General features: G+C 38.6%; 1 protein-coding gene across 3 annotated transcripts in view; it reads left to right on the top strand.

The window, feature by feature from the left end:
* Lama4 (laminin subunit alpha 4) overlaps positions 1-27,734 on the top strand; it is a 145,182-nt gene that overhangs the window by 21,950 nt on the left and 95,498 nt on the right. For all 3 annotated transcript variants that reach the window (XM_048353934.1, XM_048353932.1, XM_048353935.1), the window contains 3 exons: positions 10,649-10,750; positions 18,886-19,010; positions 24,836-24,916. In XM_048353934.1, coding sequence (XP_048209891.1) covers positions 10,649-10,750; positions 18,886-19,010; positions 24,836-24,916 — 308 coding nt within the window. The remainder of the gene's footprint in view (positions 1-10,648; positions 10,751-18,885; positions 19,011-24,835; positions 24,917-27,734) is intronic.

Genomic DNA, 27,734 nt, shown 5'->3' with positions numbered 1-27,734 from the left:
TGATAAGTGAACATTTTAATAAGACTTTGAAATACTGGTAAAAAGTACCTTAATACTTGAAAAGCTACGTGACTGTACACCTAGAAAGTCAATCAATCAGATGTCACTCCACATATACACTGCTTGGCCACTGAAGAGTTCCCAGATGAACTGCTGGCAAGCCAGCTCCTCTGTTTCTCTCTATTTCTCACTGTGTGTGTTTCTCTCTGTGTGTATCTCTGTCTCTTTCTGTGTCTCTGTCTCTGTCTCTCTCTCTCTTTCTCTCTCGCTCACTTGCTTCCTTCCTTTCCATTATCATTAAGTAGTTGAACAAAGTGCTTTAATTTCAGCAAGTCAGTTTTGAGTACAATGCATCTTGATCAATGTAATCCTTCCAGGAATTTCTTTCTTATTTTTCTTATTCCTGCCACACCTTTGTTTCTATCCAACTGTCCCCCACAGATCTTGTCTTGCCCTGCTCATCAGGCTAAGCACAGAGTACTACAATATGGAGGCTCCCTTGATAGCTGAGAACCAGTAAAAGGGAGAGCTCCAGACAGCTGTCTTACTCCCTGCCTCAGAACTGCCTTTGGGGTAGAAGTTTGAGCCTCCAAAGACTGCAAATCCTACTGGCAACCTTCTCTCCTTCATAGCTCTGGTGTGCCCTGGGTTAGTGAAATCATCTTCTTTACTAATTGGGTCTTAGGAACAGATCTTTGCAAATTCTACTGGATCTGAATTTTCCAAGTCCGCTACATTTCTTGCTCCCTGTAAGAAGGACACATTTCTCTAAGCCATCACCCATTGGATTCTGTTCATTTGAACCTGCTGATTTCTTTTTCTTGCTAGGCTCCACACTTCTTACTAATCCCCTTCCAAAATTCATGGCTTTCCCCATTTCTTTGCTTATGGAGAAAACCTTGTTACAATCACTCACTTCAGTCAGCTGTTTGGTTCACAATTTGTTTGCCTTTATGTAATGGAAAACAGAGAAGAGATTATACCAAAAGAAAGAGAAAGAAGGGATGTGATGGAGAGAGAGAAAGACAGACAGAGACAGAGAGACAGAGACAGGAAGACAGAGACAGGAAGAGATACAGAGAGAGAGTGACAAAGAAAGAAAAGAAAGAAAGAAAGAAAGAAAGAAAGAGAGAGAGAGAGAGAGAAAGAAAGAAAGAAAGAGAGAAAGAAAGAAAGAAAGAAAGAAAGAAAGAAAGAAAGAAAGAAAGAAAGAAGAAAGAAAGAAAGAAAGAAAGGAAGGAAGGAAGGAAGGAAGGAAGGAAGGAAGGAAGGAAAAGAAAGAAAGAAAGAAAGAAAGAAAGAGAGAAAGAAGAAAGAAAGAAAGAAAGAAAGAAAGAAAGAAAGAAAGAAAGAAAGAAAGAAAGAGAGAGAGAGAGAAAGAGAAAGAAAGAAAGAGAGAGAGAGGAAGGAAGGAAGGAAGGAAGAGGAAATTTAACAGGCTATGACAACATTATCTTAAACTCCCTAATTCATCTGTATTTGTCCAGATTATTGCATAATTTTCAGTGGATGTTTCTTCAGATCCAGATCAGCAGTGAGGGCAACCTTTGGCCCAGCTTATGAGTCACTGTTTTTATGTTGAGCCAATCTAATGCCAAAATGTTTAGAGCTCCATTATTAGCTGTCTTGGCTCCTGAGGGGGGAAAAAGCACTTTGTGAATATGGCTGAACACTCCTTTTGGAGAGAAAATAGACTGTGAATCCTTTTACCTGGATTTTAGTTTCTCTATCAATTGGAAAATTAGTGTTCATAATTCTGACCACTTTTTATCTCTACCACAAAAGCCCTCCAGATTGCACAGGCAGCCTAGGAGAGATAACTCTTAAAGTGCAATAATCCATGGAATGCAAATTAGCCATTCAGAAGAATTTAAAAACTGATGAGTGCCTTTCCTGAGACAAACATCAGACCTGTTCAAGGAAGGCTGCCGCATAGAGGAATAGCTGTTGACCATACAGTGAAAAACAAAGGAAGAATAAATTAAGCAAGGAATGTTCATTTGATTTTTTAGCTGTGTGTCATGATAAGGCTACACCAAGTGAATAGCCAGGAACTGAGGAGAATTCTCCACATGCACCTGAATCCATTGTCAAGACCACATTAGTCACTTCCTAAAGATGATGTATGACCTCACAAATCTAGACATGAGAATCCAATATGCAGCCACACATGAGTCACATCATTTTTCCTTTCTTTTTACTTTCATGAAATGTGATATACTCTCCATATATCTTCATAAAGACAAATTCACTCTATATAGAGCCCACAAATTATACTTAAAATTTATTCTCTTCTTTGTCTTTAACTAGACTTGTTTCTTAGATTCCCATACATTTTTTTCTGATTTCTCTTTACATGTGTGCACCCCTACCCTAGCTATTTCACACTAAACATACTTTGAATGCTTTCTATGTGATAAAGATATCATACTGTTTCTCTTATGCAGCTGAGTTTTCCCAGAATATTATACTTATAAGACTCAATGGTGATAGATCAATATTTGCCAAATTATTTTCCAATTTGTTCTTATCTGACTCATTCTTTACAGATTCAAATATTTTTTCCTATTACTATATTTTCAGTACCCAAATGCTATTATCCAATCATAATTTTAGGTAATAAGGGCATAAATATGAATGAGACTCTATCACTATTCTCAGTGAGCTCACTGAGAAGTCAGAGGATTATAAATTAAAAATCATAGTATTATGTTCCATGTGCTCTAATGATGTATCTGCAAAGAGCAAAGTGACTGAGAATTTTCAGAGGGGGATGAGGGAAGAAAGCCATCTGGGCCTCTATAGCTATATACTCAAAGGCAAGGTGGGCATATATGGAAGGGGAAGCCAATTACCAGTGGCTCATGCCTGTAATTCTAGCTACTCTGGAGGATGAGATTTGAAGATCATAGTTTACCCAACCCATGACAGGAAAGTCTATGAGACCCTTATCCCCAATTAACCACCAAAATGCCAGAAGTGGAGCTGTGGTTCCAGTGGTAGATCACTAGCCTTGAGCAGAAAAGCTCAAGGACAGCACCCAGGCCCTGAGTTCAAGCCCCACAATCATTACACACATATACACATATAATCTGTGTCTAGTCAAGAAATTTTATTTATTCATGTAGTCAATAATCCAGGAGCCACTTGAGACTTGAAGCAAAAAATTTTTTAAAGTAATATGATAAGGATTTTAGTAATTCTAATAATAAAGAGTAAACTGGAAGAGAGATATTCTAGTAAGGAAGAAAATAGAGTAAGGAGTAAGAACAATCCAAGAGAGAGAAGTAGTAAGAGGGTTAACAGAGCTGAGATGTTGGGAACAGGAGGAAGTACCAACTTGGAAACAACAGAGGTAGAATGTAAACCTTATGAGAGCACCGTGCACAATGAGTACCAGGAGATGCAAATAATCTAAACCAGGTAGAGGCAACAAGGGGTGTGTTGTATGTAGAGAAGTTTAAAAATTATAATAAAACATTAACCTTCAAACTGCTTTCTGTTATGAACACATGCCAGCAATTCTAAACAATGTAATGACAAAAATTCCTTCCTAAAAATAAAAACATTTGTTGTCTAAGTTCTAAACAGTTGCTCTGGTGACTGCTGAGTTTTAATAATGAAATAAATATGTAAGCTTTAAATTAGCACATCCTAATTACTCAACCATATATAAACATTGTATTCAACACAGAAATTAATTTGGAAAGCTGCTAATCCCACAGTTCATCCCAATATTCTGGTGATGTAAATTCAGATAGTAAACTTATTATACTTTAGAATAAATTGTACAAGGTCATTCGTATGCCTGCATTGCAATAAAGACAGAAGACACTGCTAGTAACTGTGAGGAAGAAGAGGCATAACTTGACTACAACTATTTTTTCATTCTATTTGCAATAAGTTTCCAATCCTTGGTCACTCTTGGAAGCATTTCACAAAATTATATTTTGAAACTATTAATCATTGCTTCTGTTCATGTCCCACAATCTTTATCATTAACTATGGTGATCTTAGTTATCGTCAATGTGATGAGAAAAATAGGTTTGTAAGAGGTATAATAGTGGGGGACATGTTAAGTTTTATATGCCTCTAGCATAGGAGATGCATATAAAAGAACAAAGACAGGAATATGTAGGAAGATTTGGGGGTAACCGAAATATAGATGGAGGAAAAAACTGTGGGAGGGTTGACATCATCTAGAAAAACTATGTAGATAGAAAAGAAGGTATAGGAGACACCCAGAAATACAGAACCCACCCTCACTACTGCATCTCACCCCCCCCCAAAAAATAAAACTAGGAAATATATACAGGAGACAAAGACCAGAAAAGAGAGTTGTTTTCTGGAAACCAAGAGAAGAGAGAACTTCAAGAGTGAATTCAAACATGTTAAGTTCTGTAGTATAGTGAGAACAAATAAACTGGAAAAGCAAAGCCACAGACATCACTTGAGTTTTCTCTGGCAGGACATTGTGCTACAATGAAGGCAGTGGTCACACGATTGGAAGACACACACACTGAAAGGAAAGAAGAGCTAGTATGGTTAATTCACTTAAGAAAGAGAAAGATGATGGGAAGGTGAAATGAGACCATAGGAAGACGTTAAGGCATAGCCAACATAAGATCCAGCGTCCACCTGTACTCTAAGCCCCCCTCCCTTTTCTGGCTGCCAAATAGTGAATAGATTTCCTCAGTTTCCTGCCACATAGTCTTGTCATGATGTATGGTGTCATCACAGACCCAAAGTAGCAGGGCCAAGCAACTAGTGACTGAAATTCCTGAAACTTTAAAAGTTAATCTTTCACAAATACTTGGCTCATTGTAACAATAGAATGATGATGAGCAGAGATGGTGTAAGAGACAAGGAGGGTAAGCAACACAATAGGGTCTGAAGGACACAGAAATCTTGGCCTCGGAGTATGAACAAAACACTGGTCTTTCTCCTTCCTTTTAGTTTTTGACAGGATTAAGAAATGAACTCAGAGACTCATACTTGTAGGACAAGTGTGCTGCCACTTGAGTACAACATCCCCCAATCCAAAAGGGAAAAAGAACAGTGCCACTTATGGAATGAGAAAAGGGCCTAAGAATGAATCAAGACAAATGGGTAATTTTGAAAAGAAGAGAGCTATAGTGAGATTCCATCCAATGGCCTCTGTGCTATCATGGAAGAGATAGTATTATCTTATGAGCAGAAGTGGATGTGATGGAAATTTGGGATGCCTTTCCCCTTCCTACTAGCTGGAAATAATGTTTCTTCAGTGATGCACAAGTCTGTGAGGAAAAAATAGGAAGGGAAAAAGATTTGTCCTAGTCACTTCCTGATTGAATTCTTGAGTGATTACCCAGGGAGAGGGTAGCACCAAGTCACTCCAAATAATAGGGTCATTTACAAGCAGCAGAAAGTGAAAAGTATTGCTAGTTTCCCTGAGCTCACTGAAGGGACGGCATTGTCATTCATAGACTTTTCAACTTCCAAACATCCTGTAAGAAGACATTTGCAAGGCTGAACCATAAAGTGTGAGCAAACTGATATCATCCCTAAAAAGCACTAAGATCAGTCCTTGGTGCCTATCCATCAATATTAGCTGTTATTATTCATCAACACACACTTGAAGATGACAGAGCTGAGTGTCATGTCACACCTTTGATTTTTCTAAATAGTGAAGGAGTCACCAAAATGTCCTAAATGCCTGTAGTTGTGGTCTTTTCTCCCTTCTTGTTTTTCTAGCTAGCCCAGTAGCTACATCTTCCTTTCTTGGAAATGTGTCCACAGCATTTGCCCCAGTAAATAAAAAAATGAGTCCAAAAACCTGACAGAAACTAGGTTGTGTAACCATAGCTGAGAAGGTGAAAAGTGCAAAGAACAAGCCAGTTTCAGGAAGCGATGTGAGAATCCAGAGCAGAAAGCCAGATGCTTACAGATTTATTTTTTTAAAATGACCACTGGAGGCTTATTACATTATGCAAGCATAATGTTATGCAAGTGGCAATCACTGCTATAAATGAGTAACTTAAAATGTATTTTAAGTAAATTTTCAGAGAGAAAATGAAAGCAATGTTCATCAATATTAATTAATGTCATCATCCCTACATCCAATAGTTCATAGGGAAAATCTATATGGCTCTAGGGCCTATGAAATTGATCCTTTCAATTGTGCAGATAAAGAGGAATATTTATCAGCAAGTGAAATATTTCAACAGGCCCAAATATGTTGGTACCTATAAACCCAAATAAGTATTTGATGAACTTAGCTTGGAGCTGCTGCTGTTGTGTTGTTATTATTGGCATACTGGAGTTTGAACTCAAGACTTTGCATTTGCTAGGCAGGTGCTCTATTGCTTACACCATGCCTCCAACTCTGGTTGTTTTGTAGACAGGATCTTGCTTTTATGCCTAAGCCAGCCTGGATCTCAGTTCGCTTTTGTGAAAAGCATGTGCCATCATACCCAGATTTTGCTGTTGAAGTGGGATTTTATGAACGTTTTTGTTCAGGATAGCCTGAAACTTCAATCCTTTTGATCTAAAGCCTCCAGCATAGCAGTGGTGACAGGCACAGCTAGGATTTGAGATGAGAAGTTATATGAACTTTCGGTTCAGAATCGCCTCAAGCTGCAATCCTTCTGACTTCTGTCTCTCTAGTATTATAGATATAAACCAACATGCTGGGCCTAGGGACAATTGGGATCTGTGAAGGGAGCATGGGTTTTCACCTATGAGAATTCACATTAAGGAATGCTGAGGGATAATCACATAAATGTGATTTAAATACCATGATAATGATCTTCCTAATTTTGTTTTGTTTTGTTTTTTGCCAGTCTTGGGGGTTAAACTCAGGGCCTGAGCACTGTCCCTGGCTTCTTTTTGCTCAAGGCTAGCACTCTACCATTTGAGTCATGGCGCCACTTCTGGCTTTTTCTGTTTATGTGGTGCTGAGGAATCGAACCCAGGGCTTCATGTATACAAGGCGAGCACTTTACCACTAGGCCATATTCCCAGTCCGTGATCTTCCTATTTTTGACTAAATGAAAGAGCCTGACTAAAGATTGATCAAGACAGCTCTGTGTTCCCCAGAATTCCTCAGGAGATGAATCATTGTCCCTACATCATTAGTAATTAAATTGAGAGCTGGAATGTCTTGTAAACTAGACTAACTGTGGCAGACATCTGCTCTGAGCAGCAAGCATAAAGTTAACTCTAGGAGCCAATTAGGAGAAACCAACACAGCGTGAACTATGTATGTTTTTATCCTAGCTTTATTATAACATATATAAAAAATAAGATACTTTTGAACTGGATAAAATCTCATAGGAATGCTGAAACCACTTTCCTAATCAAGCTGTGATAAAATCACTGACAAAAAAGAAAATCTAAAAATCAACTTGTCCTATTAAAATGTAGGAAATTTCAATTACGCAAACAAGAACTTAGACATACCCAGGGGAGACTATATGGGTAATTCTCTCCAGATTCAAATAAAATCAATCAAGAGACCAAATTATTATGTAACACATGGCATATGCATTTTGCTTATCTTGGTGCTTTGAGTGGATATTGGTACATGTTAAGCCCTATTCAAGCCCAAACTTATCAATAGCTTAATTTGGGGCTGCTTTCCAACACAGATTTTTACCTTTTATTTTTTTTTCTTTTAGCTACTCCTGGGGCTTGAACTTAGGGCCTGGCACTCTCTCTGAGTTTTTTGCTCAAATCTATCACTCTAACCATTTAAGCATTTAGGCCAGAGCTCCAGCTTCCATTTGCCTGTCTGTTGCATTTTATGAGTTTTTTAAATGGTGCCTCACCTCTGCATAGAGGAACTGGAAAATATAGTTCTTTCAGATAGACCTAATCCAGAAGGAAAAGAATTTTCTAGCTTTGCACCCCAAAACCCTGCCCTTTCGTCAAAAGGCTGAATGACTGCTCAATACAGCTCTTTCCCTGCCCCTTTTTTTCTTTCTCTTCTCTCACAACACAAGCCAGGAGCTAAGTTATTCTTCACCCAAGGTCACAGTCTCAGCCTGAGCACTAGATAAGTGGGTAATGGCAGCCTATCAAAGTGAAGTCACCTCCTAAATTCAGCACAACTTAAAGATTGTACCTGGGATGCAGAGCAACCTAAACAGGGGCTATGGGACACTAAATCTAAGAGCAATCCAGTCCTTGCAGAGAGCAGTGGATGGATTAGCAGCAAGTGCTTCCAAAAGCACACAGGGCTTAGATGTGTTATCCCAGTTCCAACCATTCCAATGACCACCTGTTAGTGAACAGTTAACATATACGCATTGTAGCTGAGTGATCTTTATGCAGATTCTCCACAATCTTTTGTAAATCTTGAGTTATTTTAAACTACAAAAATTACCTGTTGATAAATACAGATCCCTTGGTTTCATCCTCAGTAGTACTGGAACAGCAGTTCTCTGAACAATTATAACATGATCAATGAAGAGCTCAGAAGCCATTGCTTTGTAGGCTACTGGGATAACTAATATAAGACCTTTGCTACTCTTTTTTGGGTAAGAGCAAAGAGAATACATGGACTTAAACTCAGAGCCTGGGCTCTGCCACTTAGCATTTTTTAACTCAAGGCTGCTGTTCTGCCACTTGATCCCCAGCTCCATTTCTGGATTTTTGGTGATTAACTGGATATAAGAATCTCATAGACATTCCTGACTTTGCTGGCTTTGAACTGCAATCTTCAGATCTCAACTTCCTGAAGAACTTATATACTCTTAACCATTCCTCTAATAATTGAAACCATGAAAATTGTAAAGTGCTACATTATACATGGGTCAAGAAATTGCTTTTGTGGGCCAGGGCCATGATATATTTTTAAATAAAGTAGAGAACTTTAAGGCACACTATATAGTAAGTTTACTTAGTGTCAAATAACTCTGTGCCATACCTATATTTGTGTGTGCATTTCCAGATCAATATCAGCATCAGTCTAGATACATATATGAATACCAATCTTCATACTAAAGAACATTGAAAACACATGTTTTAAGTTATAAGACAAAAATATGTGAAACTAAATCTAAGTTTCAAGCTTCCTGCTGAAATTTTAATGGATTTCCTTTCTTTTGTCTCCAACTTTCTTTTGGGAAACTGAGAAGTTTTTCATCAACCATAAACTCCCCATTATAAATTAAAATTTGTCCCTTTCAGCCTTACTTGTTCTAAAGTAGAAAAGGTGAAATTTCTTTTCCTATTTTTTATGGACAAATGCCATTATATTCTAGTAAACTCCCTTCAAGTAAACCTAATAAAGTTTAGTTTTACAGTCCTTCAAACACATATGTAAAGTTTTAGTCTTAGAGTCCAGACTGGTGGTGTTTTTATAGTGTGACTACTGTCTACATTGTTCTTTTACAGAGAAAAAATTAAGAGGAAATAGGTTTGCGTAGCAGTCACAGGGACTTCAGCCAGATAAAATGAAAACTTTCCTGGTAACCAGGACAGTACAAAACTACAATGGGTCAGTAGCAAAGGGGGGTAATGAGGAAATCTCCTCTTACTGTGCAAGTCTGAGGGAACAATCCAGATTCTTATCTGTTTGAAATTCTTTAGATGTAAGCCTATCTGAATGGCAAGGAGTGAACTTCCAAGACTACAATGCAGTATTTTCCCCTGCATCACTGAGACATGTTAAAAAAAAAAAAAAGCAAATATATGTCCCTAATAAGCTCATTCACATGAATAGGGAGAAATCTGTTTCTTGGTTGGCAGCACTAAGGACAGTAGAGAGGGTCCTTCATTACTGGGTAGGTGACCTGGTACATTTCAGTATGGTTTAACCTCCCAGAGCCACTTAACTTCTCTGGCTCTCATTATCTAAATACTAGAATGAAAGAAAATAATGTGTGATCAGCACCTAACAGGCCTGATAAGTGTAAAAACTAACTAACTTCTTATCCTTTCTCTGTGTAATATATTAGAATCTGAAGAAATAAAGTTAAGAACCCACATTTGTGAAAGATGCAGCTCAGCTCAAAGTTGCTATCTCATGACCAATCATTACTAAAACTAGAAATCTGTTTACAGGAAGCCTGCTGTAATTGCACATATTGACTAATGGTCATGGATGGGTTTGGATTGGATTGCATTGGGAAAAAGCAACAAAAATTTCTTACTGTTGACTAAGGTGTTATTCTTCCTTAAAATGATGGAACACTGTTAATAGTATTTCTTCTCTGCAAAGGGAAAGAAATTATACACACACACACACACACAAAAAAAAAAAAAAAAAAAAAAAAGATTTGATCAGCCAGGTACCAGTGGTTCACACCTGTAATTGCAGCTAGCCAGGAGGCTGAAGTCTGAGAATCATGGTTTGAAGCTAGCCCAGACAGAAAAGCCCCTAAGTCTCTAATTTCTAATTAATCAGCAAAAACCTAGAAATAAATGTGTAGCTCAAATGGCAGAACAAAGACCCTGAGCTCAAGCCTCAGCACCAGTACAGAGAGAAAGTGAGAGAGAGAGAGAGAGATCTAACCTATCTATCCATTATCACTGCATGTATAAGAATTACTTTACATATGCTTTAGCAGTAAAGTAATTTAATTTACTATTCACCTACCATTTCTCTCAGGAATTACAAATTGCAATGAGTCTTGTAATTAAAATGTTTTTAAATGTGTTGCAGAGATGTGATACCGGCTACTTCCGGGCCTTGTCAGGAGAGTGTTTACCCTGTGACTGCAACGATAATTCCAATGAATGCTTGGATGGCTTCGGATTCTGTGTGGTGAGTCTGGGGACTGAAAGAGCACAAACTGCTCATCAAGCCCCTTCCCTAGTCTTTACATTTTCCTGCAAAGCACATCATGGAAATGTCTTCTCATTTTAAGTGGCCACCAAGGCTTTGGCACAAATGTACATATGTGCTCCAGAAGGTTCCTGCCTCCCCACACTCAACAGCTGGTTTCCTGCTGTAGGCCAGCAGTGACGGGTGAAAATAATACACAGAGGAAGGAAGCATGCATCCAGATTCTTCTGTAATAGTATAGTTTGCCATATGTTTGGCTTCATCCCACAAAAACCCGGAGAATAAAGCAGTTGCTGCATAGCTTATTATAGATGATAAGATAAGCAGGTTTATAGATAAAAATTAGTTCTAAAAGGTGTTTAAGTTTGAGCCAAATAGCCAATAAAGAAGTAACCACAAGGCTTCATCTTCAAGTCCCACAGAGACCTTTTTTCCCCTTAATTGAAATTAATTCTCCAGTAGACTGATCTTCCATTACGTATGATACAGAGAAGGCTTCTAAAAGAAAAGCCCTCATTGCACATTTCTTGCTTCAGTGCCTGGATATGACACCACAGTGAGAGTGGATAAGGAAATACTGACTGGAAGTAGCTACTGTAGAAATCAAACTTACCATTTCTAAATTCTTATGACCTAATGCCATGCTTTTCTTCATCAGGGATGTGATGTAGTAAGAAAACCCATTTCTTCAAGTTTCTATACAGCAAAAGAGCTTTTCTCATGCTATGAGTTTTTCTTAAGCTACTGGAAGATTTATTTAAATACACTTAAAATTAGCATAATTGTCCCAATTAAAGAATTTTAATTCGAGGTGGCCTCTAAGGTACATGAAGATGCTATTTTACACTTCATGTGAAGCTGCAAATTAGAACACTTCTATTTATTTTAAACCTAGAAGTTGTAATTTTTTTAGGGGCAGAAAACTAAGAGGCAAAAAGTGTTGTTATGTCCTTGTAGTGCTTTTCAGCCCTCATATTTGTTCTCCTGCTCTCCACCACCCCCCCAACTTCTTAAATAACCATTACATTCAGGATGTGCTTTGTAGCTATGTAGGCATACCCAGCTGCCAAAGTCTACCCCTTTCTAATGCTTCTACCTCCGGTTTCCTGTTGTTTTAATCCCAGTGACATTTGGAGGGAAATTATCCCATGCATACCCTTAAACTAATAATGCACATCTCTGATAAATTTGAACACTTAGAGGCTCTTTATTTAGTAAACTACAGAATAGTAGGGAGCACCAAGCCTATCATCTGCTGCTTACTGACAAGACTGGAAGAAATTAAAAGGGGAAAATGTCTCCTGCTAGACCCTGCCTAGAGCAGTGACTAAGCCACTGTATAAAATGATGATGTCAGTATAGAAACAAACATGGTGTGTTGGTTGATCTGGTCTTTGGCATCTGAGAAGATTCATTTCTTCCCTGTTTCTGGAGTACAGGGGCTCCTAATCAAAGAGTGAGGCTGGGCTAGTGTTAAACATCATTTTGTGCCCCCTGATCCTCCTATGATTACTTTGTTCTAAGATAAAATTTAAACAAAAAAATAAACAACTATTCTACTCATAATTGTGGTTCCTCCCTCACAATATATGTAGAGAGAAATAGCTTGTTTTACTTACTCACTTAATATTTGCTCAGTGAATTTATTTAGAGGCTATGTAGTATGTTTGAAATTCAAAAGTATAAATCACCCACAGTCCTGTCTCCCAAAGATACATATATTCATATTCTTATAAACTTGATTTTGAAAAGAAAAAAAGTGTCTCATTTGTATTATGTGTGAGTAAAGGAGGATAAATGCCTTGCAAATACAGAAATGAGAGATTGTCACTTAATTGGCAAAGACAATAAGCCTACGGAGTAACACTGGTATCAAACTCAGTTGTTTTTTTTTTGTTTGTTTGTTTCCTTGGTTGTCCCTATTCTAGCCTAACAATGAAAAAAAACAGTTTGCTCAACACCTGTGGTCCCAGATCATTCTCCCATCTCAGGGAGCCCAAGAAACAGGGGCTCTAACAAAACCACTCTATGCAGCTAACTATGTCACCGGTGTTCTGGTCTCACCAGTTGCTTGACTTCTTATCTCTTCCAACCTTTACAGGCAATCAAAGTAGAAAGGCTGCCTTTTATTTCATTTTTGTCTTGCTCTACTTTTATTTTGAAAGCTAGAGCATATATTTGTATGTGTATGTATATACATGTATATATATATATGTGTGTGCTCGCATGCACACACACACACACACACACACACTGTGTACTCCCAACTGCTTCTAATTCCTTCTCAATTCCAGTGCCAAAATAACCTTAAAATTAACAGACTGGAGTGGGATACCTGTGGCTCAAACCTGTAATCCTAGCTAGTCAGAAAGCTGAAATCTGGATATCATGGTTTGAAGCCAGACCAGGCAGGAAAGTACCTGAGACACTTACTGAGACTCCATTTAACTATCAAAAAGCAGAAGTGGAGCTGTGGCTCAGGTGCTAGAGTGACAGCCTTAAGCAAAATGTTCAAAGACAGCACCCATTCCCTGAACTCAAGCCCTAGGACCAGCACATCAAAAATAAGAATTATAATTTTAATAATGGACTGATTCTAATTAATCAATAAACTAAGCCGTCTAGCAATATAAACAGAATGACAGCACCATTTCAGACATCAGACAAGCAAGGAGATTTTTTCACTAACACCTAATCTTTCAGAGAAAGCTACATTAGAAAATGGCTTAGACATCTAATATGTACTGTGTCCTTCTAAGGTACCACTCTGCATCCTATCAGAACCTTGGGCAGTGTTTGCAGAAGAGCAGCCAGGTAGTGTCCCAAAGTCCAGTTAATATACCAGGCTGTATAGAAGGCTTCCAGAAGGTGGCACAAGATAAGTGCAACCCATATAGAAAAGTATCAAGGCAAGCACTCTTGGCACTAGGCCATATTCCCAGCCCCTAGAAAAGTATCAAGAACAAAGCAGGCTTAGAGGCATGGATCAAGTGGCTGACCTAACAAATATTTCTCCCCTTTATACCCTGCTCATATAAAAGTATACTTGTATAACTAGGCTCACTCCACAGCACCTGACTGCTGCTCAAACTTCCACACATACAATGACTTCCTCTAATCTCCCTGGGCATACATGGAAACAGCTTTCATAAACAACGTAAGGAATCCTTTGTTCTAAAATCCTCCAAAAGTTTCTTCTTCATTTATAGCTCATTATCTATCATGGTATCAGCTTAATCCATGTTTGTTAAGTAAATGAATGCATTTGTAACTGACATAACAAGATAACCTAAATACCAAAACCTTTCACTTTGTAATATCTAACAGACAGGGGTCACCCTTTTTATACAGCCTCTAAAAATTTAGGCTTTGGGACAACTCTGAGTAATTAGAAAGTGCTGATTCTAATATTAGGTATTTCTTTCCAGATTCTTACTTTCCTCACTTCACAGAGCAGCCTACAACAATGCCACTGGCAATATATAGACACTTGCTAGAAATATAGACTCTTAGGTTTTACACCAATTGTCCTGGATCCAAACCCTCATTTTTACCAGAACCTTAAAATATGTGTGCATAGCCTGAAATTTTAAAAAAGCAACATAAACAGTTCTCAAGCTAAATATCATGAATTCTTTATATACTTGAGATTTATTTATTTTATTTGTTGTACTGAAAAAGCCCACAATAAGAAAACCAAATAAGACATTGGAACACATACTTTGTTTATGTAAAGAGAAAATGTATCCTGTACAAAGTTCTAATTTTTTTAGAAAGAGCTTGGTTTATGTGGTTTACATTAGAAAATAATTGCATTACAGCCAGTCACATGTGGTCTAAGCCTATAAACTTAACTACTTAGGATGTTGAGATCTGAGGATCTTGGTTTGAAGCCAGCCCAAGCATGAAAGTTTGTGAGATTCTTATCTCTAATTAAGCACTAAAACAGCCATAGTGGAGCTGTGGCTTTGAGCAAAAACACTCAGGGATAGCACTCAGGCCTGAGTTCAAGTCCCAGGACTGGCACCAAATATATTGCATTAGGAATTTGAACTAAAAACAGGCTGGGAATGGGGCTTAGTGGTAGAGTGCTTACCTAGCATGCATGAAGCCCTGGGTTTGATTTCTCAGCCCCACATAAACAGAAAAAGCCAGACGTGGCACTGTGGCTCACAAGGTAGAGTGAGCAAAAAGAAGCCAGAGACAGTGCTCAGGCCCTGAGTCCAAGCCCCAGGACTGGCAAAATAAATAAATAAATAAAACTCATCGTTTTAAACTAAAAACAATTTATAATTCTTATAGCAATAATAATCCCATTAGCTGTTAATCTATGTAATGTACTTTTATTAAACTTTTACATATTGTAAATGTGTTGGAGACTGACTTAACTGAGAGTAGTTGGATTGATACACCCACTTCTGCTTCAAGCTGGCGTGATGTTGTGTTACATTGCTTCTAGAAAGGTGCATCTCATGCCCATGAGCAAATGAGATTACAAAAGACAAAATATTAATTTTATTTGGGAAACAGTTTTCACCTCCTGGCACATATATTGAGATCTGTGGATTTCATTCTGCATGAAGCATGTTGATATTACCCAAGGAAGAACCTGACCCTTTGGGGGTCTCATCCTACATTGTGCTGGTATGGTGAAAAAGTTGTCAGAAGACAGAATTTCTTATGTGGAGAGAACAGAGCTTGTGTTCAAGATCATTGCTAACACTTTGCTTGTAACTGACTCTGGCTGTCTGGCCATGGGTTAATTACTTCATCTTTAAGGGGGGTGAGTTATATTAAAAAGTAAACTCTTCCTCAACAATATATTTACTCTTGTCATTGTTGTTTTCTCTCTTTTAAACAGAAAAGCTTTGAAAGTCAAGGGACATTGCATAATCTCAGAGTAAAAGATTTTCAAAGAGAAAAGAAACCCTGACTGGCAGTGTGGACTGAGTCTTCATTTTACATACAGTTAAAGAAATAGAGACCCTAGAAGGGAGAATAAGCTAGGGACCTTTGCCTGACAGCAGATTCTCTACCAGTCTTCCAGAATGGACATCAAGGCCTTCTAGGGAATTTCATAACAATCATTTAAAGAAGAGAGATAAGGAGAGTCAAGTTTAAACCATCATCTTTTAGAGGTCAAGAGAGAGTTGATGCCTTTGTCCTGGGGCAATTACTCCCCTTGGGTACTACAGCAGAATTACAGCCCTAACAAGAAACCCATCAGTTTAAAAGGGGACACAATGAGGAACTAACTTACTTTAACCATGTAAGAAGCACTTCATGCACAAGTAACTGTTTGACAGCTGACCACGGGCCTATTTTCTTCTGCTCAGATAGGCTTCATCTGTTTAACAAGGACTCAGAGAAATTGGGCCACAGTCTACAAAGCAGTCCTTCCTGGTTGCTTATGGCTTGGGTTCATGATAGTTCATGATGTTTACCTATGGCTTATTGGATTTCCCTGGAATGAAAAATCACCACCAATTCTGAGCCAGTTTGAGTGCAAATTAATTTCTTTTATTAGCTCCAGATACTAGCCCATTCATTCATCATTTTTCCTTTTCATGTATTTCCCCAGCAAATATATTCCTAAAGGACGACTAAGCACACAACCAGTTTTAAGAACTGTGAGCTACATGGGGGGCTTCCCCAGAGTGTGGCAGAGAAGATCCCTGGGCAGGTGTTATGCCATCACTTCACTGGAGCCTGGGGGGTTGCCTAGCAACCCTGGCCTCCAACAACAGGATGCATCTGGGCTGAGCTGAGGCATGGCGTGGTCCTGTGTGGACTCCTGTGATGCTGAGGATGGTGGTACCTTGGCGCCCCTATCTCTGCCCTGTCCAATGTTTGTGTGGCTGCAGCCTCTGGGCTCTCCTCGTTAGTTGGCCAGAATTAGCAGTATACTTTTAAATGTGAGAAAACTGAATGACACTTTTAAGATAATGACCATTATCAAAACAAAATGTATAAGGTCTTAATTTGAACAATTAACTGAGTGTTTAAATGCTACCTGTAGTCTCCACATACAAAAATAGTTTCTTAGATTTAAAAAAAGAACTGTGAGATAAATATGTTAACACCCTCTTGCATATATACCATTCATTATTTTTCAGAGTTCTAATTGATCAAGCAATCTTAACTTTGTTGTTGTTGATCAGGGGCTTGAACTCAGGGCCTGGGCTCTGTCCCTGAATTCTTTTTATCAAGTTAGCGCTGCAACACTTTAAGCCACAGCACCACTTCCTTGCAATCTGAACTTTGTATGCATAATTATAATCTAGGCTCATACCTAATGGCCAGTCATTTGATTGACCTTAAGCGTGTTCAGTGAATACAGATTGTTGATTTCATGACCATTCCTCTCTCTTAACTGTGTGATACTCTGGAAGCTCAAAATTCTCAGTAAAATAATCCAGTGCATTCAATTGAAGCCCATCTAAGACTGGTTTGGAAAATGAGCCTTTTCTCTAGCATTACTGACCAAGCTGTATGTTTTATGGGCCTGGACTGTGGAGCAAGATTGAGACTTGGAATCTCACTTTTGCTGCTTATTCTCTGTGTGATGTTGAACATGCAGCCTGGTGGCAGAATGATTGCCCAGCATGCATGGGATCCTAGGCTGGATCCTCAGCAATGCAAGGGGGGAAAAAATAAAGCTTCTGAGATCTCCAAGTATTGCAATTCAAAGCCAACCAGGACAAGAAAATCCATGTGAATTTTATCTCCAATCAGCCACCAAAAAGCCAGAAGGGGAACTGTGGTTCAAGTGGTAGAGCAACAGCCTTGAACAAAATTGCTCAAGGACTGAGTTTAATACCCAGGACAAGAACAAAAACAAACAAACAAGCAAAAGACCTTAACTTTCTATTCCTCTCTTTATATGTAAAACGTGAGAGCAAAGAAAAACATTGTTAGAAGAATCAAATTGTTTAATCCATGTAAAATGTTTAGAGCTAGCTGTTCTATTCTGAAGCATAAATAGCATAAAGACAAAAATAAAGAGTCCAAAGTTCAGCTTAACTCTGCTCCAACTTGGCCCTCCCCCACCCATCCTAACTCCCTCCACAGAGGGAGGCCCTGTAATAGCTCTTGTGCACAAGCATTACAAGATAATTACTCAAATAGTGCTTCTCCAAAGGCAATCTGGTACCAGCAGTATAATTCTTCACCAATTCCACTTTTGTACACACTGGAGAAGGTACTCTGAAAATAGTGGGGTGCTATTGGCCTATTAGATCAAGTTTTATGAATGAAAGCTGTCTCTGTGAATCACTGCCTCTGTGGAAATTAATCCTGCCTCTGAGCATTTACCTGTGCTGTGCACATTAGTGATAATACAGTGCTGAGGACACAGTATACTGGAGAGGGTGACTAAGTCTGGGAACAGATAATAATGGGATGTGGGTAGTAAGAATTGCATGGGAATCAGGAGTGGAGAATCAGAGAGAACTTTCTGGAGACTTTGAAGCCTAGTATAATTCTTGGATGCTGAGCAAGCATTCCACACAGAAAGATCAGCCTATTTTGTGTCTTTCTTCCTATTTATTATCCTTCACCACAAATGGAAACATCATTCAAATCAACCCACTATTTCTGTGTGTCATTATCCAGAACACCATGCCATTAGCAAGATGCTCTTTATCTTTGTTTGTACCACAATCTAACATATTGGGTTCATCCATGCCCATAATCTTTTATTATTCTCATTGTTCTGGGTAAGTCATAGGACATATTATTTGTTTTATTTTTGTAATTTCATGCTCGTTACTAGTCTGCAAGCGGATGCTTCTAGAACATGCAGAGTATGATTTTTCTGATGATCTTTCAGAATTGAAACAATAAATGGTCTCCACTGCACACAACCTCTAAAGAGGCCTCAGGCTGCTAGTGCATACCCAGATAGATATCCAGGATAAACACATCTATCTTCTGTCTACACTTTCTAGCAGTAATTGGGACTCCGGAGGGGACTCCTTTGTGCCTCCACACAACATCTATCCTTCTAGGCATGATGTCTCTGTGTTTGAAGTATTGCTTGCTTGCTGCATTTTCTGTCTATAAAATTCCATGTGCATCTAGGTCATTTTTTTTTCCTGTCTTGTGTCTCACAGCACTGCCAGAGGAACACAACAGGGGAGCACTGTGAAAAATGCCTGGATGGCTATATCGGAGATTCCATCAGGGGTGTGCCTCGATTCTGCCTGCCCTGCCCCTGTCCCTTGCCCAACCTGGCCAAGTAAGTCTCAAAGAAAGAGGGTTTTATTCTAATGCTCATCCTCAACATTTTTTCTCCACTTGATCCAGAGTTCTGAGGAGAATTTTTCCCCATAGTCAACTCTGAACCTTGAGGTGAAACTGAAAAAGATATAAGTGGGAAAGATCCCTAATCTAAACACCCTCTGAGGTAAAGCTGAAGCACTTGCATGTGATTAATTCTGTTCCCAAAATACCTGAATGTGTCATAAATTCAGTAAAGTATTCCAAGTTTCATAAGCAAGAGTATGACACCTTGGCTATCTCTAACCTATGGGGGGAAATGTCTAAATAGTCACCACACACACACTTGCAGACTTATAAATACACATATACTCACACTCATGGCTAGAAAAGAGAAAAAGAAGGAAACAACCATATTTCCACCTGAGGATTTTCCTTCACTGAATATGAATATTAACTAACAATTCATTCAATAGCTTGTGATGTGTTCAACTCCTACCACATACCTGACAGTCAGTGAGTTCAGAACATCCACAACCTTGTCTTTCTTTAGAAACTATAAAAGGGCCTTAGACCTTGCTTTGTGATCTCTCACGTCTGATAGTATTACTAATGTGTTCAAGGTGGAGGGTACTGCGATGGAGTGAAGACACAAAAATTAAATATTCTGCTACCTCCACTTGAGAATGACCCAATTTATGAGCTCTTTTGCCTCATCTAGGTGGAATCTTTTTTTTTTTTTTTCTTTTTGCCAGTCCTGGGGCTTGGACTCAGGGCCTGAGCACTGTCCCTGGCTTCTTTGCTCAAGGCTAGCACTCTGCCACTTGAGCCACAGCGCCACTTCTGGCCATTTTCTGTATGTGGTACTGGGAATTGAACCCAGGGCTTCATGTATATAAACGAGGCAAGCACTCTTGCCACTAGGTCATATTCCCAGCCCCCTAGGTGTAATCTTTAAGTGTACATTCATATTCTGCTTTCAAACATTAATGCTAATGACATCTGATATTTATTGTACTATTTTCTTGCCATAGGGTACTTATTTTGTTAAATATATTTGCCTCTGATCTCCAAATAACCAGTTAGATGCATTATCCATATAAATGAAGATGTCGTACAACTTCATCATCTCAGAAGAGATTTTCTAAGCTTTGAGCTGCAATTCCTTTAGTCAGTCACATGAATTAGGAAGGCAATCTCAAGTGATCCTTTCAGATTGTACTGTCTCATTTTTGCACTTTTTGACCCAGGCACATGAAAAAACTTTCTTTTCCTGACAATTATTTGACATTAATGTCTTGATATACAAGACTTTGAAACAGTTTCAAAGTAGACTGAGACATCTTATCTACCTGCATTCATGCAAGTATACATATTGAACAATTATGTGCTGGTAGAGAAATGATATTTCTTTACAAAGTATTAGTATTTTAGTAATACAAAATAATAAATTTCATTATGAAATTTTCATACATATACATAATGGACTTTGATCATCTCTAGCCACATCTTAATCACTGATAACACAACAAAAAATTTTGACTTCATTAAGAAACTTCAAAGCAAATCTGTTTTTTGAAGCTGCCACAGAAAGTCTTTTTATTAAGTTAATCATTTTCTAATAACCTTTTTTTTTTTTTTTTTTTTTTTTTTTTTTTGGCCAGTCCTGGGCCTTGGACTCAGGGCCTGAGCACTGTCCCTGGCTTCTTCCCGCTCAAGGCTGCTAGCACTCTGCCACTTGAGCCACAGCGCCGCTTCTGGCCGTTTTCTGTATATGTGGTGCTGGCGAATCGAACCTAGGGCCTCGTGTATCCGAGGCAGGCACTCTTGCCACTAGGCTATATCCCCAGCCCCTCTAATAACCTTTAAATAGTTGTACATGCCATTCAATTCAATGTGTCAATTTGTATGTACAATGTACTTTGATCACTGTCACCCTTTCCATCATTTCCCCACCTCTCAAGTTTCCATGTTCATGTGTATAAATCAAGTTTTATGACTGTCTTCATCCACTATTCCTCTGTCTGTGCCCCTTCCTTTAATCCTACTCCCCTCTCTCCATAAAAGACATGCTTCAACATCCTGGTATTCAGCAAGTAAGTCTTTATGTTTTCACCCCATTATCTAGTATTATGGTTGAGCAAGAACCACTTCCCCCAGGCATTTGCTCTTTTTTCCCCAATAATCATTTCCCTTTTATTTCTGTTTTTAATTTAATTTTATTGTCAAGGTGATGTACAGAGGGGTTAGGATTACGTACATAAGGTAGTGAGTACATTTCTTGTCAAATTTGTTGTCTCCTCCTTCGTTTTTCTCCCACCTTCCCTCCTCCCCAGTCACCCCCCTCTTGGTTGTACAGGTAATTTTCAAGTATCATTGTTGCATTGGTTGGACTTTTATCTTTTGTCTTGTCAGTTTGATGTTCCCCTTCCCTGCCCTAATTCAGATAAGCATATATGCAATACCCACAGTATCAAAATCAAATACAATGAAAACAGGGGATAAATCATAAGAAAAACTCAAGAAAAAAGAAATAATTTCACATAGTATATTAAAAATAACAACAACAATGAAAAACCACTTGTTTCCATATCTTGGAGTTCATTTCGCTTAGCATCATCTTACGTGATCATATGTACATAGTCATTGAGCTATTGTGATCCTCTGCTAGGACTACCCTAGACATATACCATGGCCATTAGCTCTTGTCAATGAATGAGGCAACACCTTTCCAATTGGTTGGTGTCTACCCTAAGAGAGGAAATGGTTTCCAAAGACATCAGGATTAATCATTTCTACCCAGCATGGGTGGAAACCTGCGAGGAGCCAGAGTTTAAAATAGCTGAAAAAGGGGATTTGGAAATGTGCTGCCAAGGTGCACATTCACAGATAGAATGGGGGGAAAGTCTCTGTAATACATACTTGATATTGTACTACCTGGTGAAAATTAAAACACAAACAATAGTGTGCTATATATAGGTAAACAACGTTTTGTGGGCATGATCACACATGAGAGACCTTCTCTAAGATTTTATAGAGTTTTCTCTGTAGCAGCAATAGATTACTATCCAGAAAATAAACTTCCTTCTAAAGAACAAGGGGTGGGGACAGTGAATCTGTGATCACAGAATAAACAAATATGCTTGGATCCCTCAAAGATCTAATCCTTAGTCTGGCTTTATTAATGACTCGGTTAATGAATCTCAAATACTAATCAGCGAGTTTATCAAAAGTCGAATGGTCCATCGCCTTCTGCAGCTTTTAAAATATATTCTTCTTGAGAGTTTCTATTAAAAAGAAAAGTAAAAAGCTCATCAGAAAAGGTGTGGAAACAGAATTACACTTGAAAGATCCATAGGTTGAGCCTGTAGAGGGCAGAATTTGGGGTTCTAGTTAATAATGGCCACATCAGAAAGCAAGGAAATCAAGCTTGAGTGAGTTAAACAAACAGGACTGAGTCTTTTTGCTTGAAGTTCCCCCCAAGGGTTTTCCAAGAGAGATGGTATGTGCAGTCCTGAGAGTATACCGAGAAAAACATAGTGTTTTTATTTTTCAAGCCAACAATACTGAGTTCCCTAAGAAAAATATTACTGTTAAGACTGATTTAAAAAACAACAGCAGCAAGAATGAACATCTCTGTTTCTGCAGGTCCCCAATCCAAAGGGCAAATTGATGCTCCTGGGGACCATTTGCAGGGTTCATTTACTTATTTTGGGTTGCCCAGACATCCTCCATGTCTATGACTATTTATGGTAATCACTCCAATTAAGGAAAAGGTCATCTGTTTGAAACAGTAGGACATCAGGAAAAGGCAGACAACACAGACCACCCTGGCAGATGTTTCATCTTAAAGTTGTGGGTGGACTGATGAGTGCAACACCTTTGAAGGAACATGTATGAGTATATGTTCATGTTCTGGATTCCATTGGCAGTGTCTCTTTAAAGCAGCTAAGGGATATGAGCAAGCAAAATAAGGGGGAAAAGGCCAAAGGAATGTAATTTCACTGGAATGTTTTTACCAAAGAGAGAGAGAGAAAATAAATTGTGGGTATTTCCTTTCACTGAGAAACATACACTGTTTTCTAACTAGCTTTATAAATGTCTTCAAACAAAGCAAACATATCCATTTGCTTTCCTTCCAAGATCATTAGAGTAAAATTGCTGATACATGCAAGAACTTGAGAGCAGCAGGTCATGCTTCATTGATTTGCACAGTGCTTAAGCCTAGACTAATTTAAAAGTCTTTAAAATTTTTCACTCACCTACACCCTGATTCATGTGTCAGTGTGAAATTTTCCACACATGTGAAAAGTAATGCTCCATCTTTCCTGCCTTAATAATTAAGGGAGTTATTTATTCTGCTGGACCAAAATTTTCTATACTGTATCCTATTTTTTATTGACAAAAAAAAGTGGGAGAAGGAGGACAGGAGGAAGAGCGGGAGAGGGAGGAGGAAGAAAAAGAGGAGGAGGGGGAGAAGGAAAAGGAGCAGGAGGGGGAGAAGGAGAGGGGAAAAAAGGAGGAGACAAAGAAAAAGGAAGAGGGAAAAGTCTAAGTACTGGAAGAAAAGGAAAGAGGAAGAGGAGAAAAGGGGGGAGAAGAAAAAGTATGAGGAGGAGGATGGAGAAAAGGACAGGAAGAGAGAGGAAAAGGTCAAGAAGGGAGGAGAAGGGGAAGGAGAAGGAAAAAAAAGGAAATGGTCTGATTTTGCTTAAAGGCTTACTTTACACTGTTCAGATTTAGCTAGTCCCTTCAACTTAGCCCAATCTTTACAGTACATAATGAAAGAAATTAAGGTTCTGTGGAAATTATAGGGTGTAATTTATGACTGGTCCTTGATCTTTTAAAAATCTGATTTTAGATTTTGGCTAGTCACAGCAGAGGATCACAAGAGCCCAAATAACTATGCCCTTATGAATGCATAAGATGATGCTAAGTGAAATGAACTCCATGTTATAGAAACTAGTGTTTTATCACTGTTGTAATTACTTTCAACATGCCATGTGAAACTGTAGCTTCTATTGTTGATGACCCTCTTTTATCCCCTTCCTGTGGTTGTACCCACACTATCACTGTATCTTATCTGAGTACATTGGAAACTGTATATACTGGTATTAGAACTAGGAAAGTGAAAGGGAATACCAAAATCAAGCAACAAAGGATAAAATGACAAACAACTACAAAAGCATTACTTGCAAAACTGTTTGGTGTAAACCAACTGAACAACTCATGGGGGGAGAGAAAGAGGGGGAGGGAGGAAAGGGGAATGAGGGAGGAGGTAACAAACAGTACAAGAAATGTATCCAATGCCTAACGTACAAAACTGTAAACACTCTGTACATCAGTTTGACAATAAATAAGGGGAAAAATCTGACTTATTGCCAAAAATAGTGGAAAAATTTTAAATGAGAATTCTTATAAACATCTAAAATTATAGCAAAATTTTAATTATTTTATTTTTGCCTTTAGATATGTATTTTAGACCTCTATCTGAAAATTTAAGTACGATATTTATGTTATAAATGTACACATACATATTTGTGGAATACAAAATGATATGCTAGAAATTCCTACTGCTTCCAGCAAAAATAATGAAATAGCTATATTAAGAAATAAGTAAACATACCTGGAAAATGGTACCACCAACAGAGTGACATTTTCTCTTTAGACATCCTGGATGTTAGATGTCTTGACAGGTAAGAATTTAACTTAAGTAAATAAAGTAAATGATTGTACCCACTACAACATAAGGGGGACTAAGGTAGAAACTGAGCTAATCAAAAGTTAAGATAGTATTTTCAGTGACATATGGAATTGATTTTTTACATTCATTTATAATTCTAGTTTTGCAGAATCCTGCTATAGGAAAAATGGAGCTGTTCGGTGTATCTGTAAAGAAAATTATGCTGGACCTAACTGTGAAAGGTAAGTAAATAAATAGAATTCTCCATTTTCTTTCTATGTGTCAAAAGAAGCTTTATGGGCTGGGAGGTAGCTCCGTGGCAAAGCTCTTCTTGCCTATCAAATGCTATGTCCTGAATCCCATCCCCAGAACCAAAAAGAAAAGACAAAAAATAAAAAGTAAAGAAGAAGAAGGGTGGAGAGACACATTTCAGGAGATCCTTCCCAAATTCCATGTCCTGATGTAGCTCTAATGATGTGTTCTTTGGAGTCTAGGCCTCAGCCATAGTACAGAATATCAGGATAAATGGATAGGGAAAGAGGAAGTTAAGGCCGTGTGTGTGTGGTGTGTGTGTGTGTGTGTGTGTGTGTGTGTGTGTTCAGAAAATTATCAAGACAGTTTTAGTTACACTTCTCTCTCCATCCCTGGAAAACAGTGTAACAATATAATGCCCTTACAAGACATAGTCTCATAAAAAGTGAATCCTTTATTGTTAATGAACCAATATATTGACAAAAAGATTACCCTACCCTATTATTATTTCTTATACCTTCTCTTTTAATGTAAACAAATAGCAATGATAATTTGAATTCTCTATAGCCCTCGTTAGTATGTACACATTGGTCTCATCTCTGTGTTCAGGCAGGTGGATGATAGATAGGGAAGGTCCTGATCAAACACATTGTCTGTCACCTACCTGCAGGTTGCTCATGTCAGTGACAGAGCATACAAGACAGCCCCTGAACAGGGTACACAAATTCAGCCTGCAGAGCTTTGAAAAACATTCAGCAGATTTATATGGCTATTTCAAACAAATATTTATTTATAATCTTCCTCCAAAGAAAACAAGCTTAAAAAAACCTTCTGAATTGTTAACATGATTGATTATTAAACATGAAAAACTTAGATGGTTCTTCACTCCAAGACTATGGAATTTTTTCTTTTCCTTGTTACTGTTGTTGCTGGAGGGAACATGAGACTTGAGGACTCACGTGCATTTCATTCCCTGCAAGAGACTAACAAAAATGAGCTGATTATGTTGGGTTGATTGATATTTGTGACACAATCATTCTGTAGTTCCTTAGTTGGAAACAGAGGAATCTGAGGCACAAGATTTGCTCATCTTCTGATTCTAAGGTTTAGACTCCTCTGAGGGGTCTAATGTCTCAGCTAAGACTGGATTTGTTTCTCTGAGGTTAAACTCAGTGAATCTGATAAGGACTGAATGCTGTTGCTAATGGGTATTTGATGTCTCTCCAGAGAGGAGTTAATGGCCTCTCACAAGGCCCTGCTGAGCAGTGCAAGGCCTAGCAAAAGAGAACTACTCTTGGCCTGAAGGGCATGCCAGAGCCCATTGGTAGAGATAATTGATTCTGTCAGCTGTGTTGGCCCCAACCCTGACACAAGACAGCATGCCTACCAGACACAAGGTTGCAGATAACAGATTCCCTCCCCAGTACCCCCCACTTGGGAGGCTTATGGGATCAGCCATTATCCAGTGAGGCTGGGTCAGAGCTGATGTTTATCCTAGACCTGAATTGACAGGATTTAAAAAGAACACTAGTTTGGGAAGTGGATACAGAATGTTAATGAGATTTAGCATTAGCCTGTAGCACAATTCAATCACTTCTTGATTCTCTGGGGTAAGTTATTTGATCTTAGAGTCAATTTCTTCTTCTGTAGAATGAGAAAATGAAGGCAGCGACCACACAGGGCTGCCATGAGGTTTGCCATCAGGTTTTTATATGGCACCTGGCACTCTAATGAATGCTCAGTGAGCATGAACTGATACTCATGGTCACTGTCCAGCTTCCACCCCTGGCAGAATGCGGGCCTAGAATGAGTTGGTTCATCCTCCTGAATCTCAGTTTCATTAATTACAAATTGTGTCTTTGAATAATAATTTCACTTATTAATTGCCCCCCTCCCCAGCTTCAGCCTCACAACCACCCTGAGAGGAGGTCAAGTTTTGCCATTTTTCTGATGAGAAAACTGAGCCAAAGGAAGTGATGTCGCTACCCAGTGGGAACAACAGATTTGAGTATTTAGGTCAAAAGTTTAGGTTCTTGCACTGTCCCTAAACTGTTTTTCCTAAATGCCTTCCTAAGTACCTTGGATTTTGAAGGGTCTATGATGATCTTAGACAAGCCTCGGAGATGCAGGAAAGCACTGCTAACCTGTGGCTAGCCTCTGGGATTTTCTTTGACAGAGGGCTGCCTCCACCGAGGAACTAAAAGTAAGCTTCCTCTCTAAGACCTTTCATTGCATGAGGAGGCTCAGGGTAAGCAGCTTTCTCAGCTCTTTCTGCCTTTCCAGTCCACCCCCCACCCCCCATTACCCTCATCCTTCCTGTGCCCCTCTTAAGAAGAAAGTACCAATATCTTTTACATAAATATTGATCTCACAATCCAGGATTAAAGGAATACATGCAGATCCTGCTACAACTATTGGTCCTTAAGCAATGTCAATGATAGGGGAGGAGACAATAAAACCACAAGACAGGAAAACACATGCTTAAGCCAAGTATACCCTCATAGTTCAGATCCCCTTTATTTGAGCCCAGAAGTTTAGGGCTACCTTGGTTTAACAGAATAAGACACTACTCTAGCATCTACTCCAGAGTATAGAATGACTTCTTTTCCCATGCAGTAGCTATTCATCCCAAACAAGGTGGCCTTAGCTATTTTGGATTTGTGTTTGACCCAGGGACTGAGTGGAGGGTTACTGTTCTGAATTTATAATCCAAGTTCTTAAGTTGTCTGAGTGAAGCATCAACCTAATCTATGTTTTCAATGTACTGGTGAACTTGGACCTGTCCGTGAGAGCTTTTCAAAACATTCA

Source organism: Perognathus longimembris, chromosome 9 (genome assembly GCF_023159225.1).
Source record: "Perognathus longimembris pacificus isolate PPM17 chromosome 9, ASM2315922v1, whole genome shotgun sequence".
In the NCBI taxonomy this organism is placed as follows: domain Eukaryota; kingdom Metazoa; phylum Chordata; class Mammalia; order Rodentia; family Heteromyidae; genus Perognathus; species Perognathus longimembris.
Note: the sequence above shows the minus strand (reverse complement) of the source record. Positions and strands in the feature narration are given on the sequence as shown.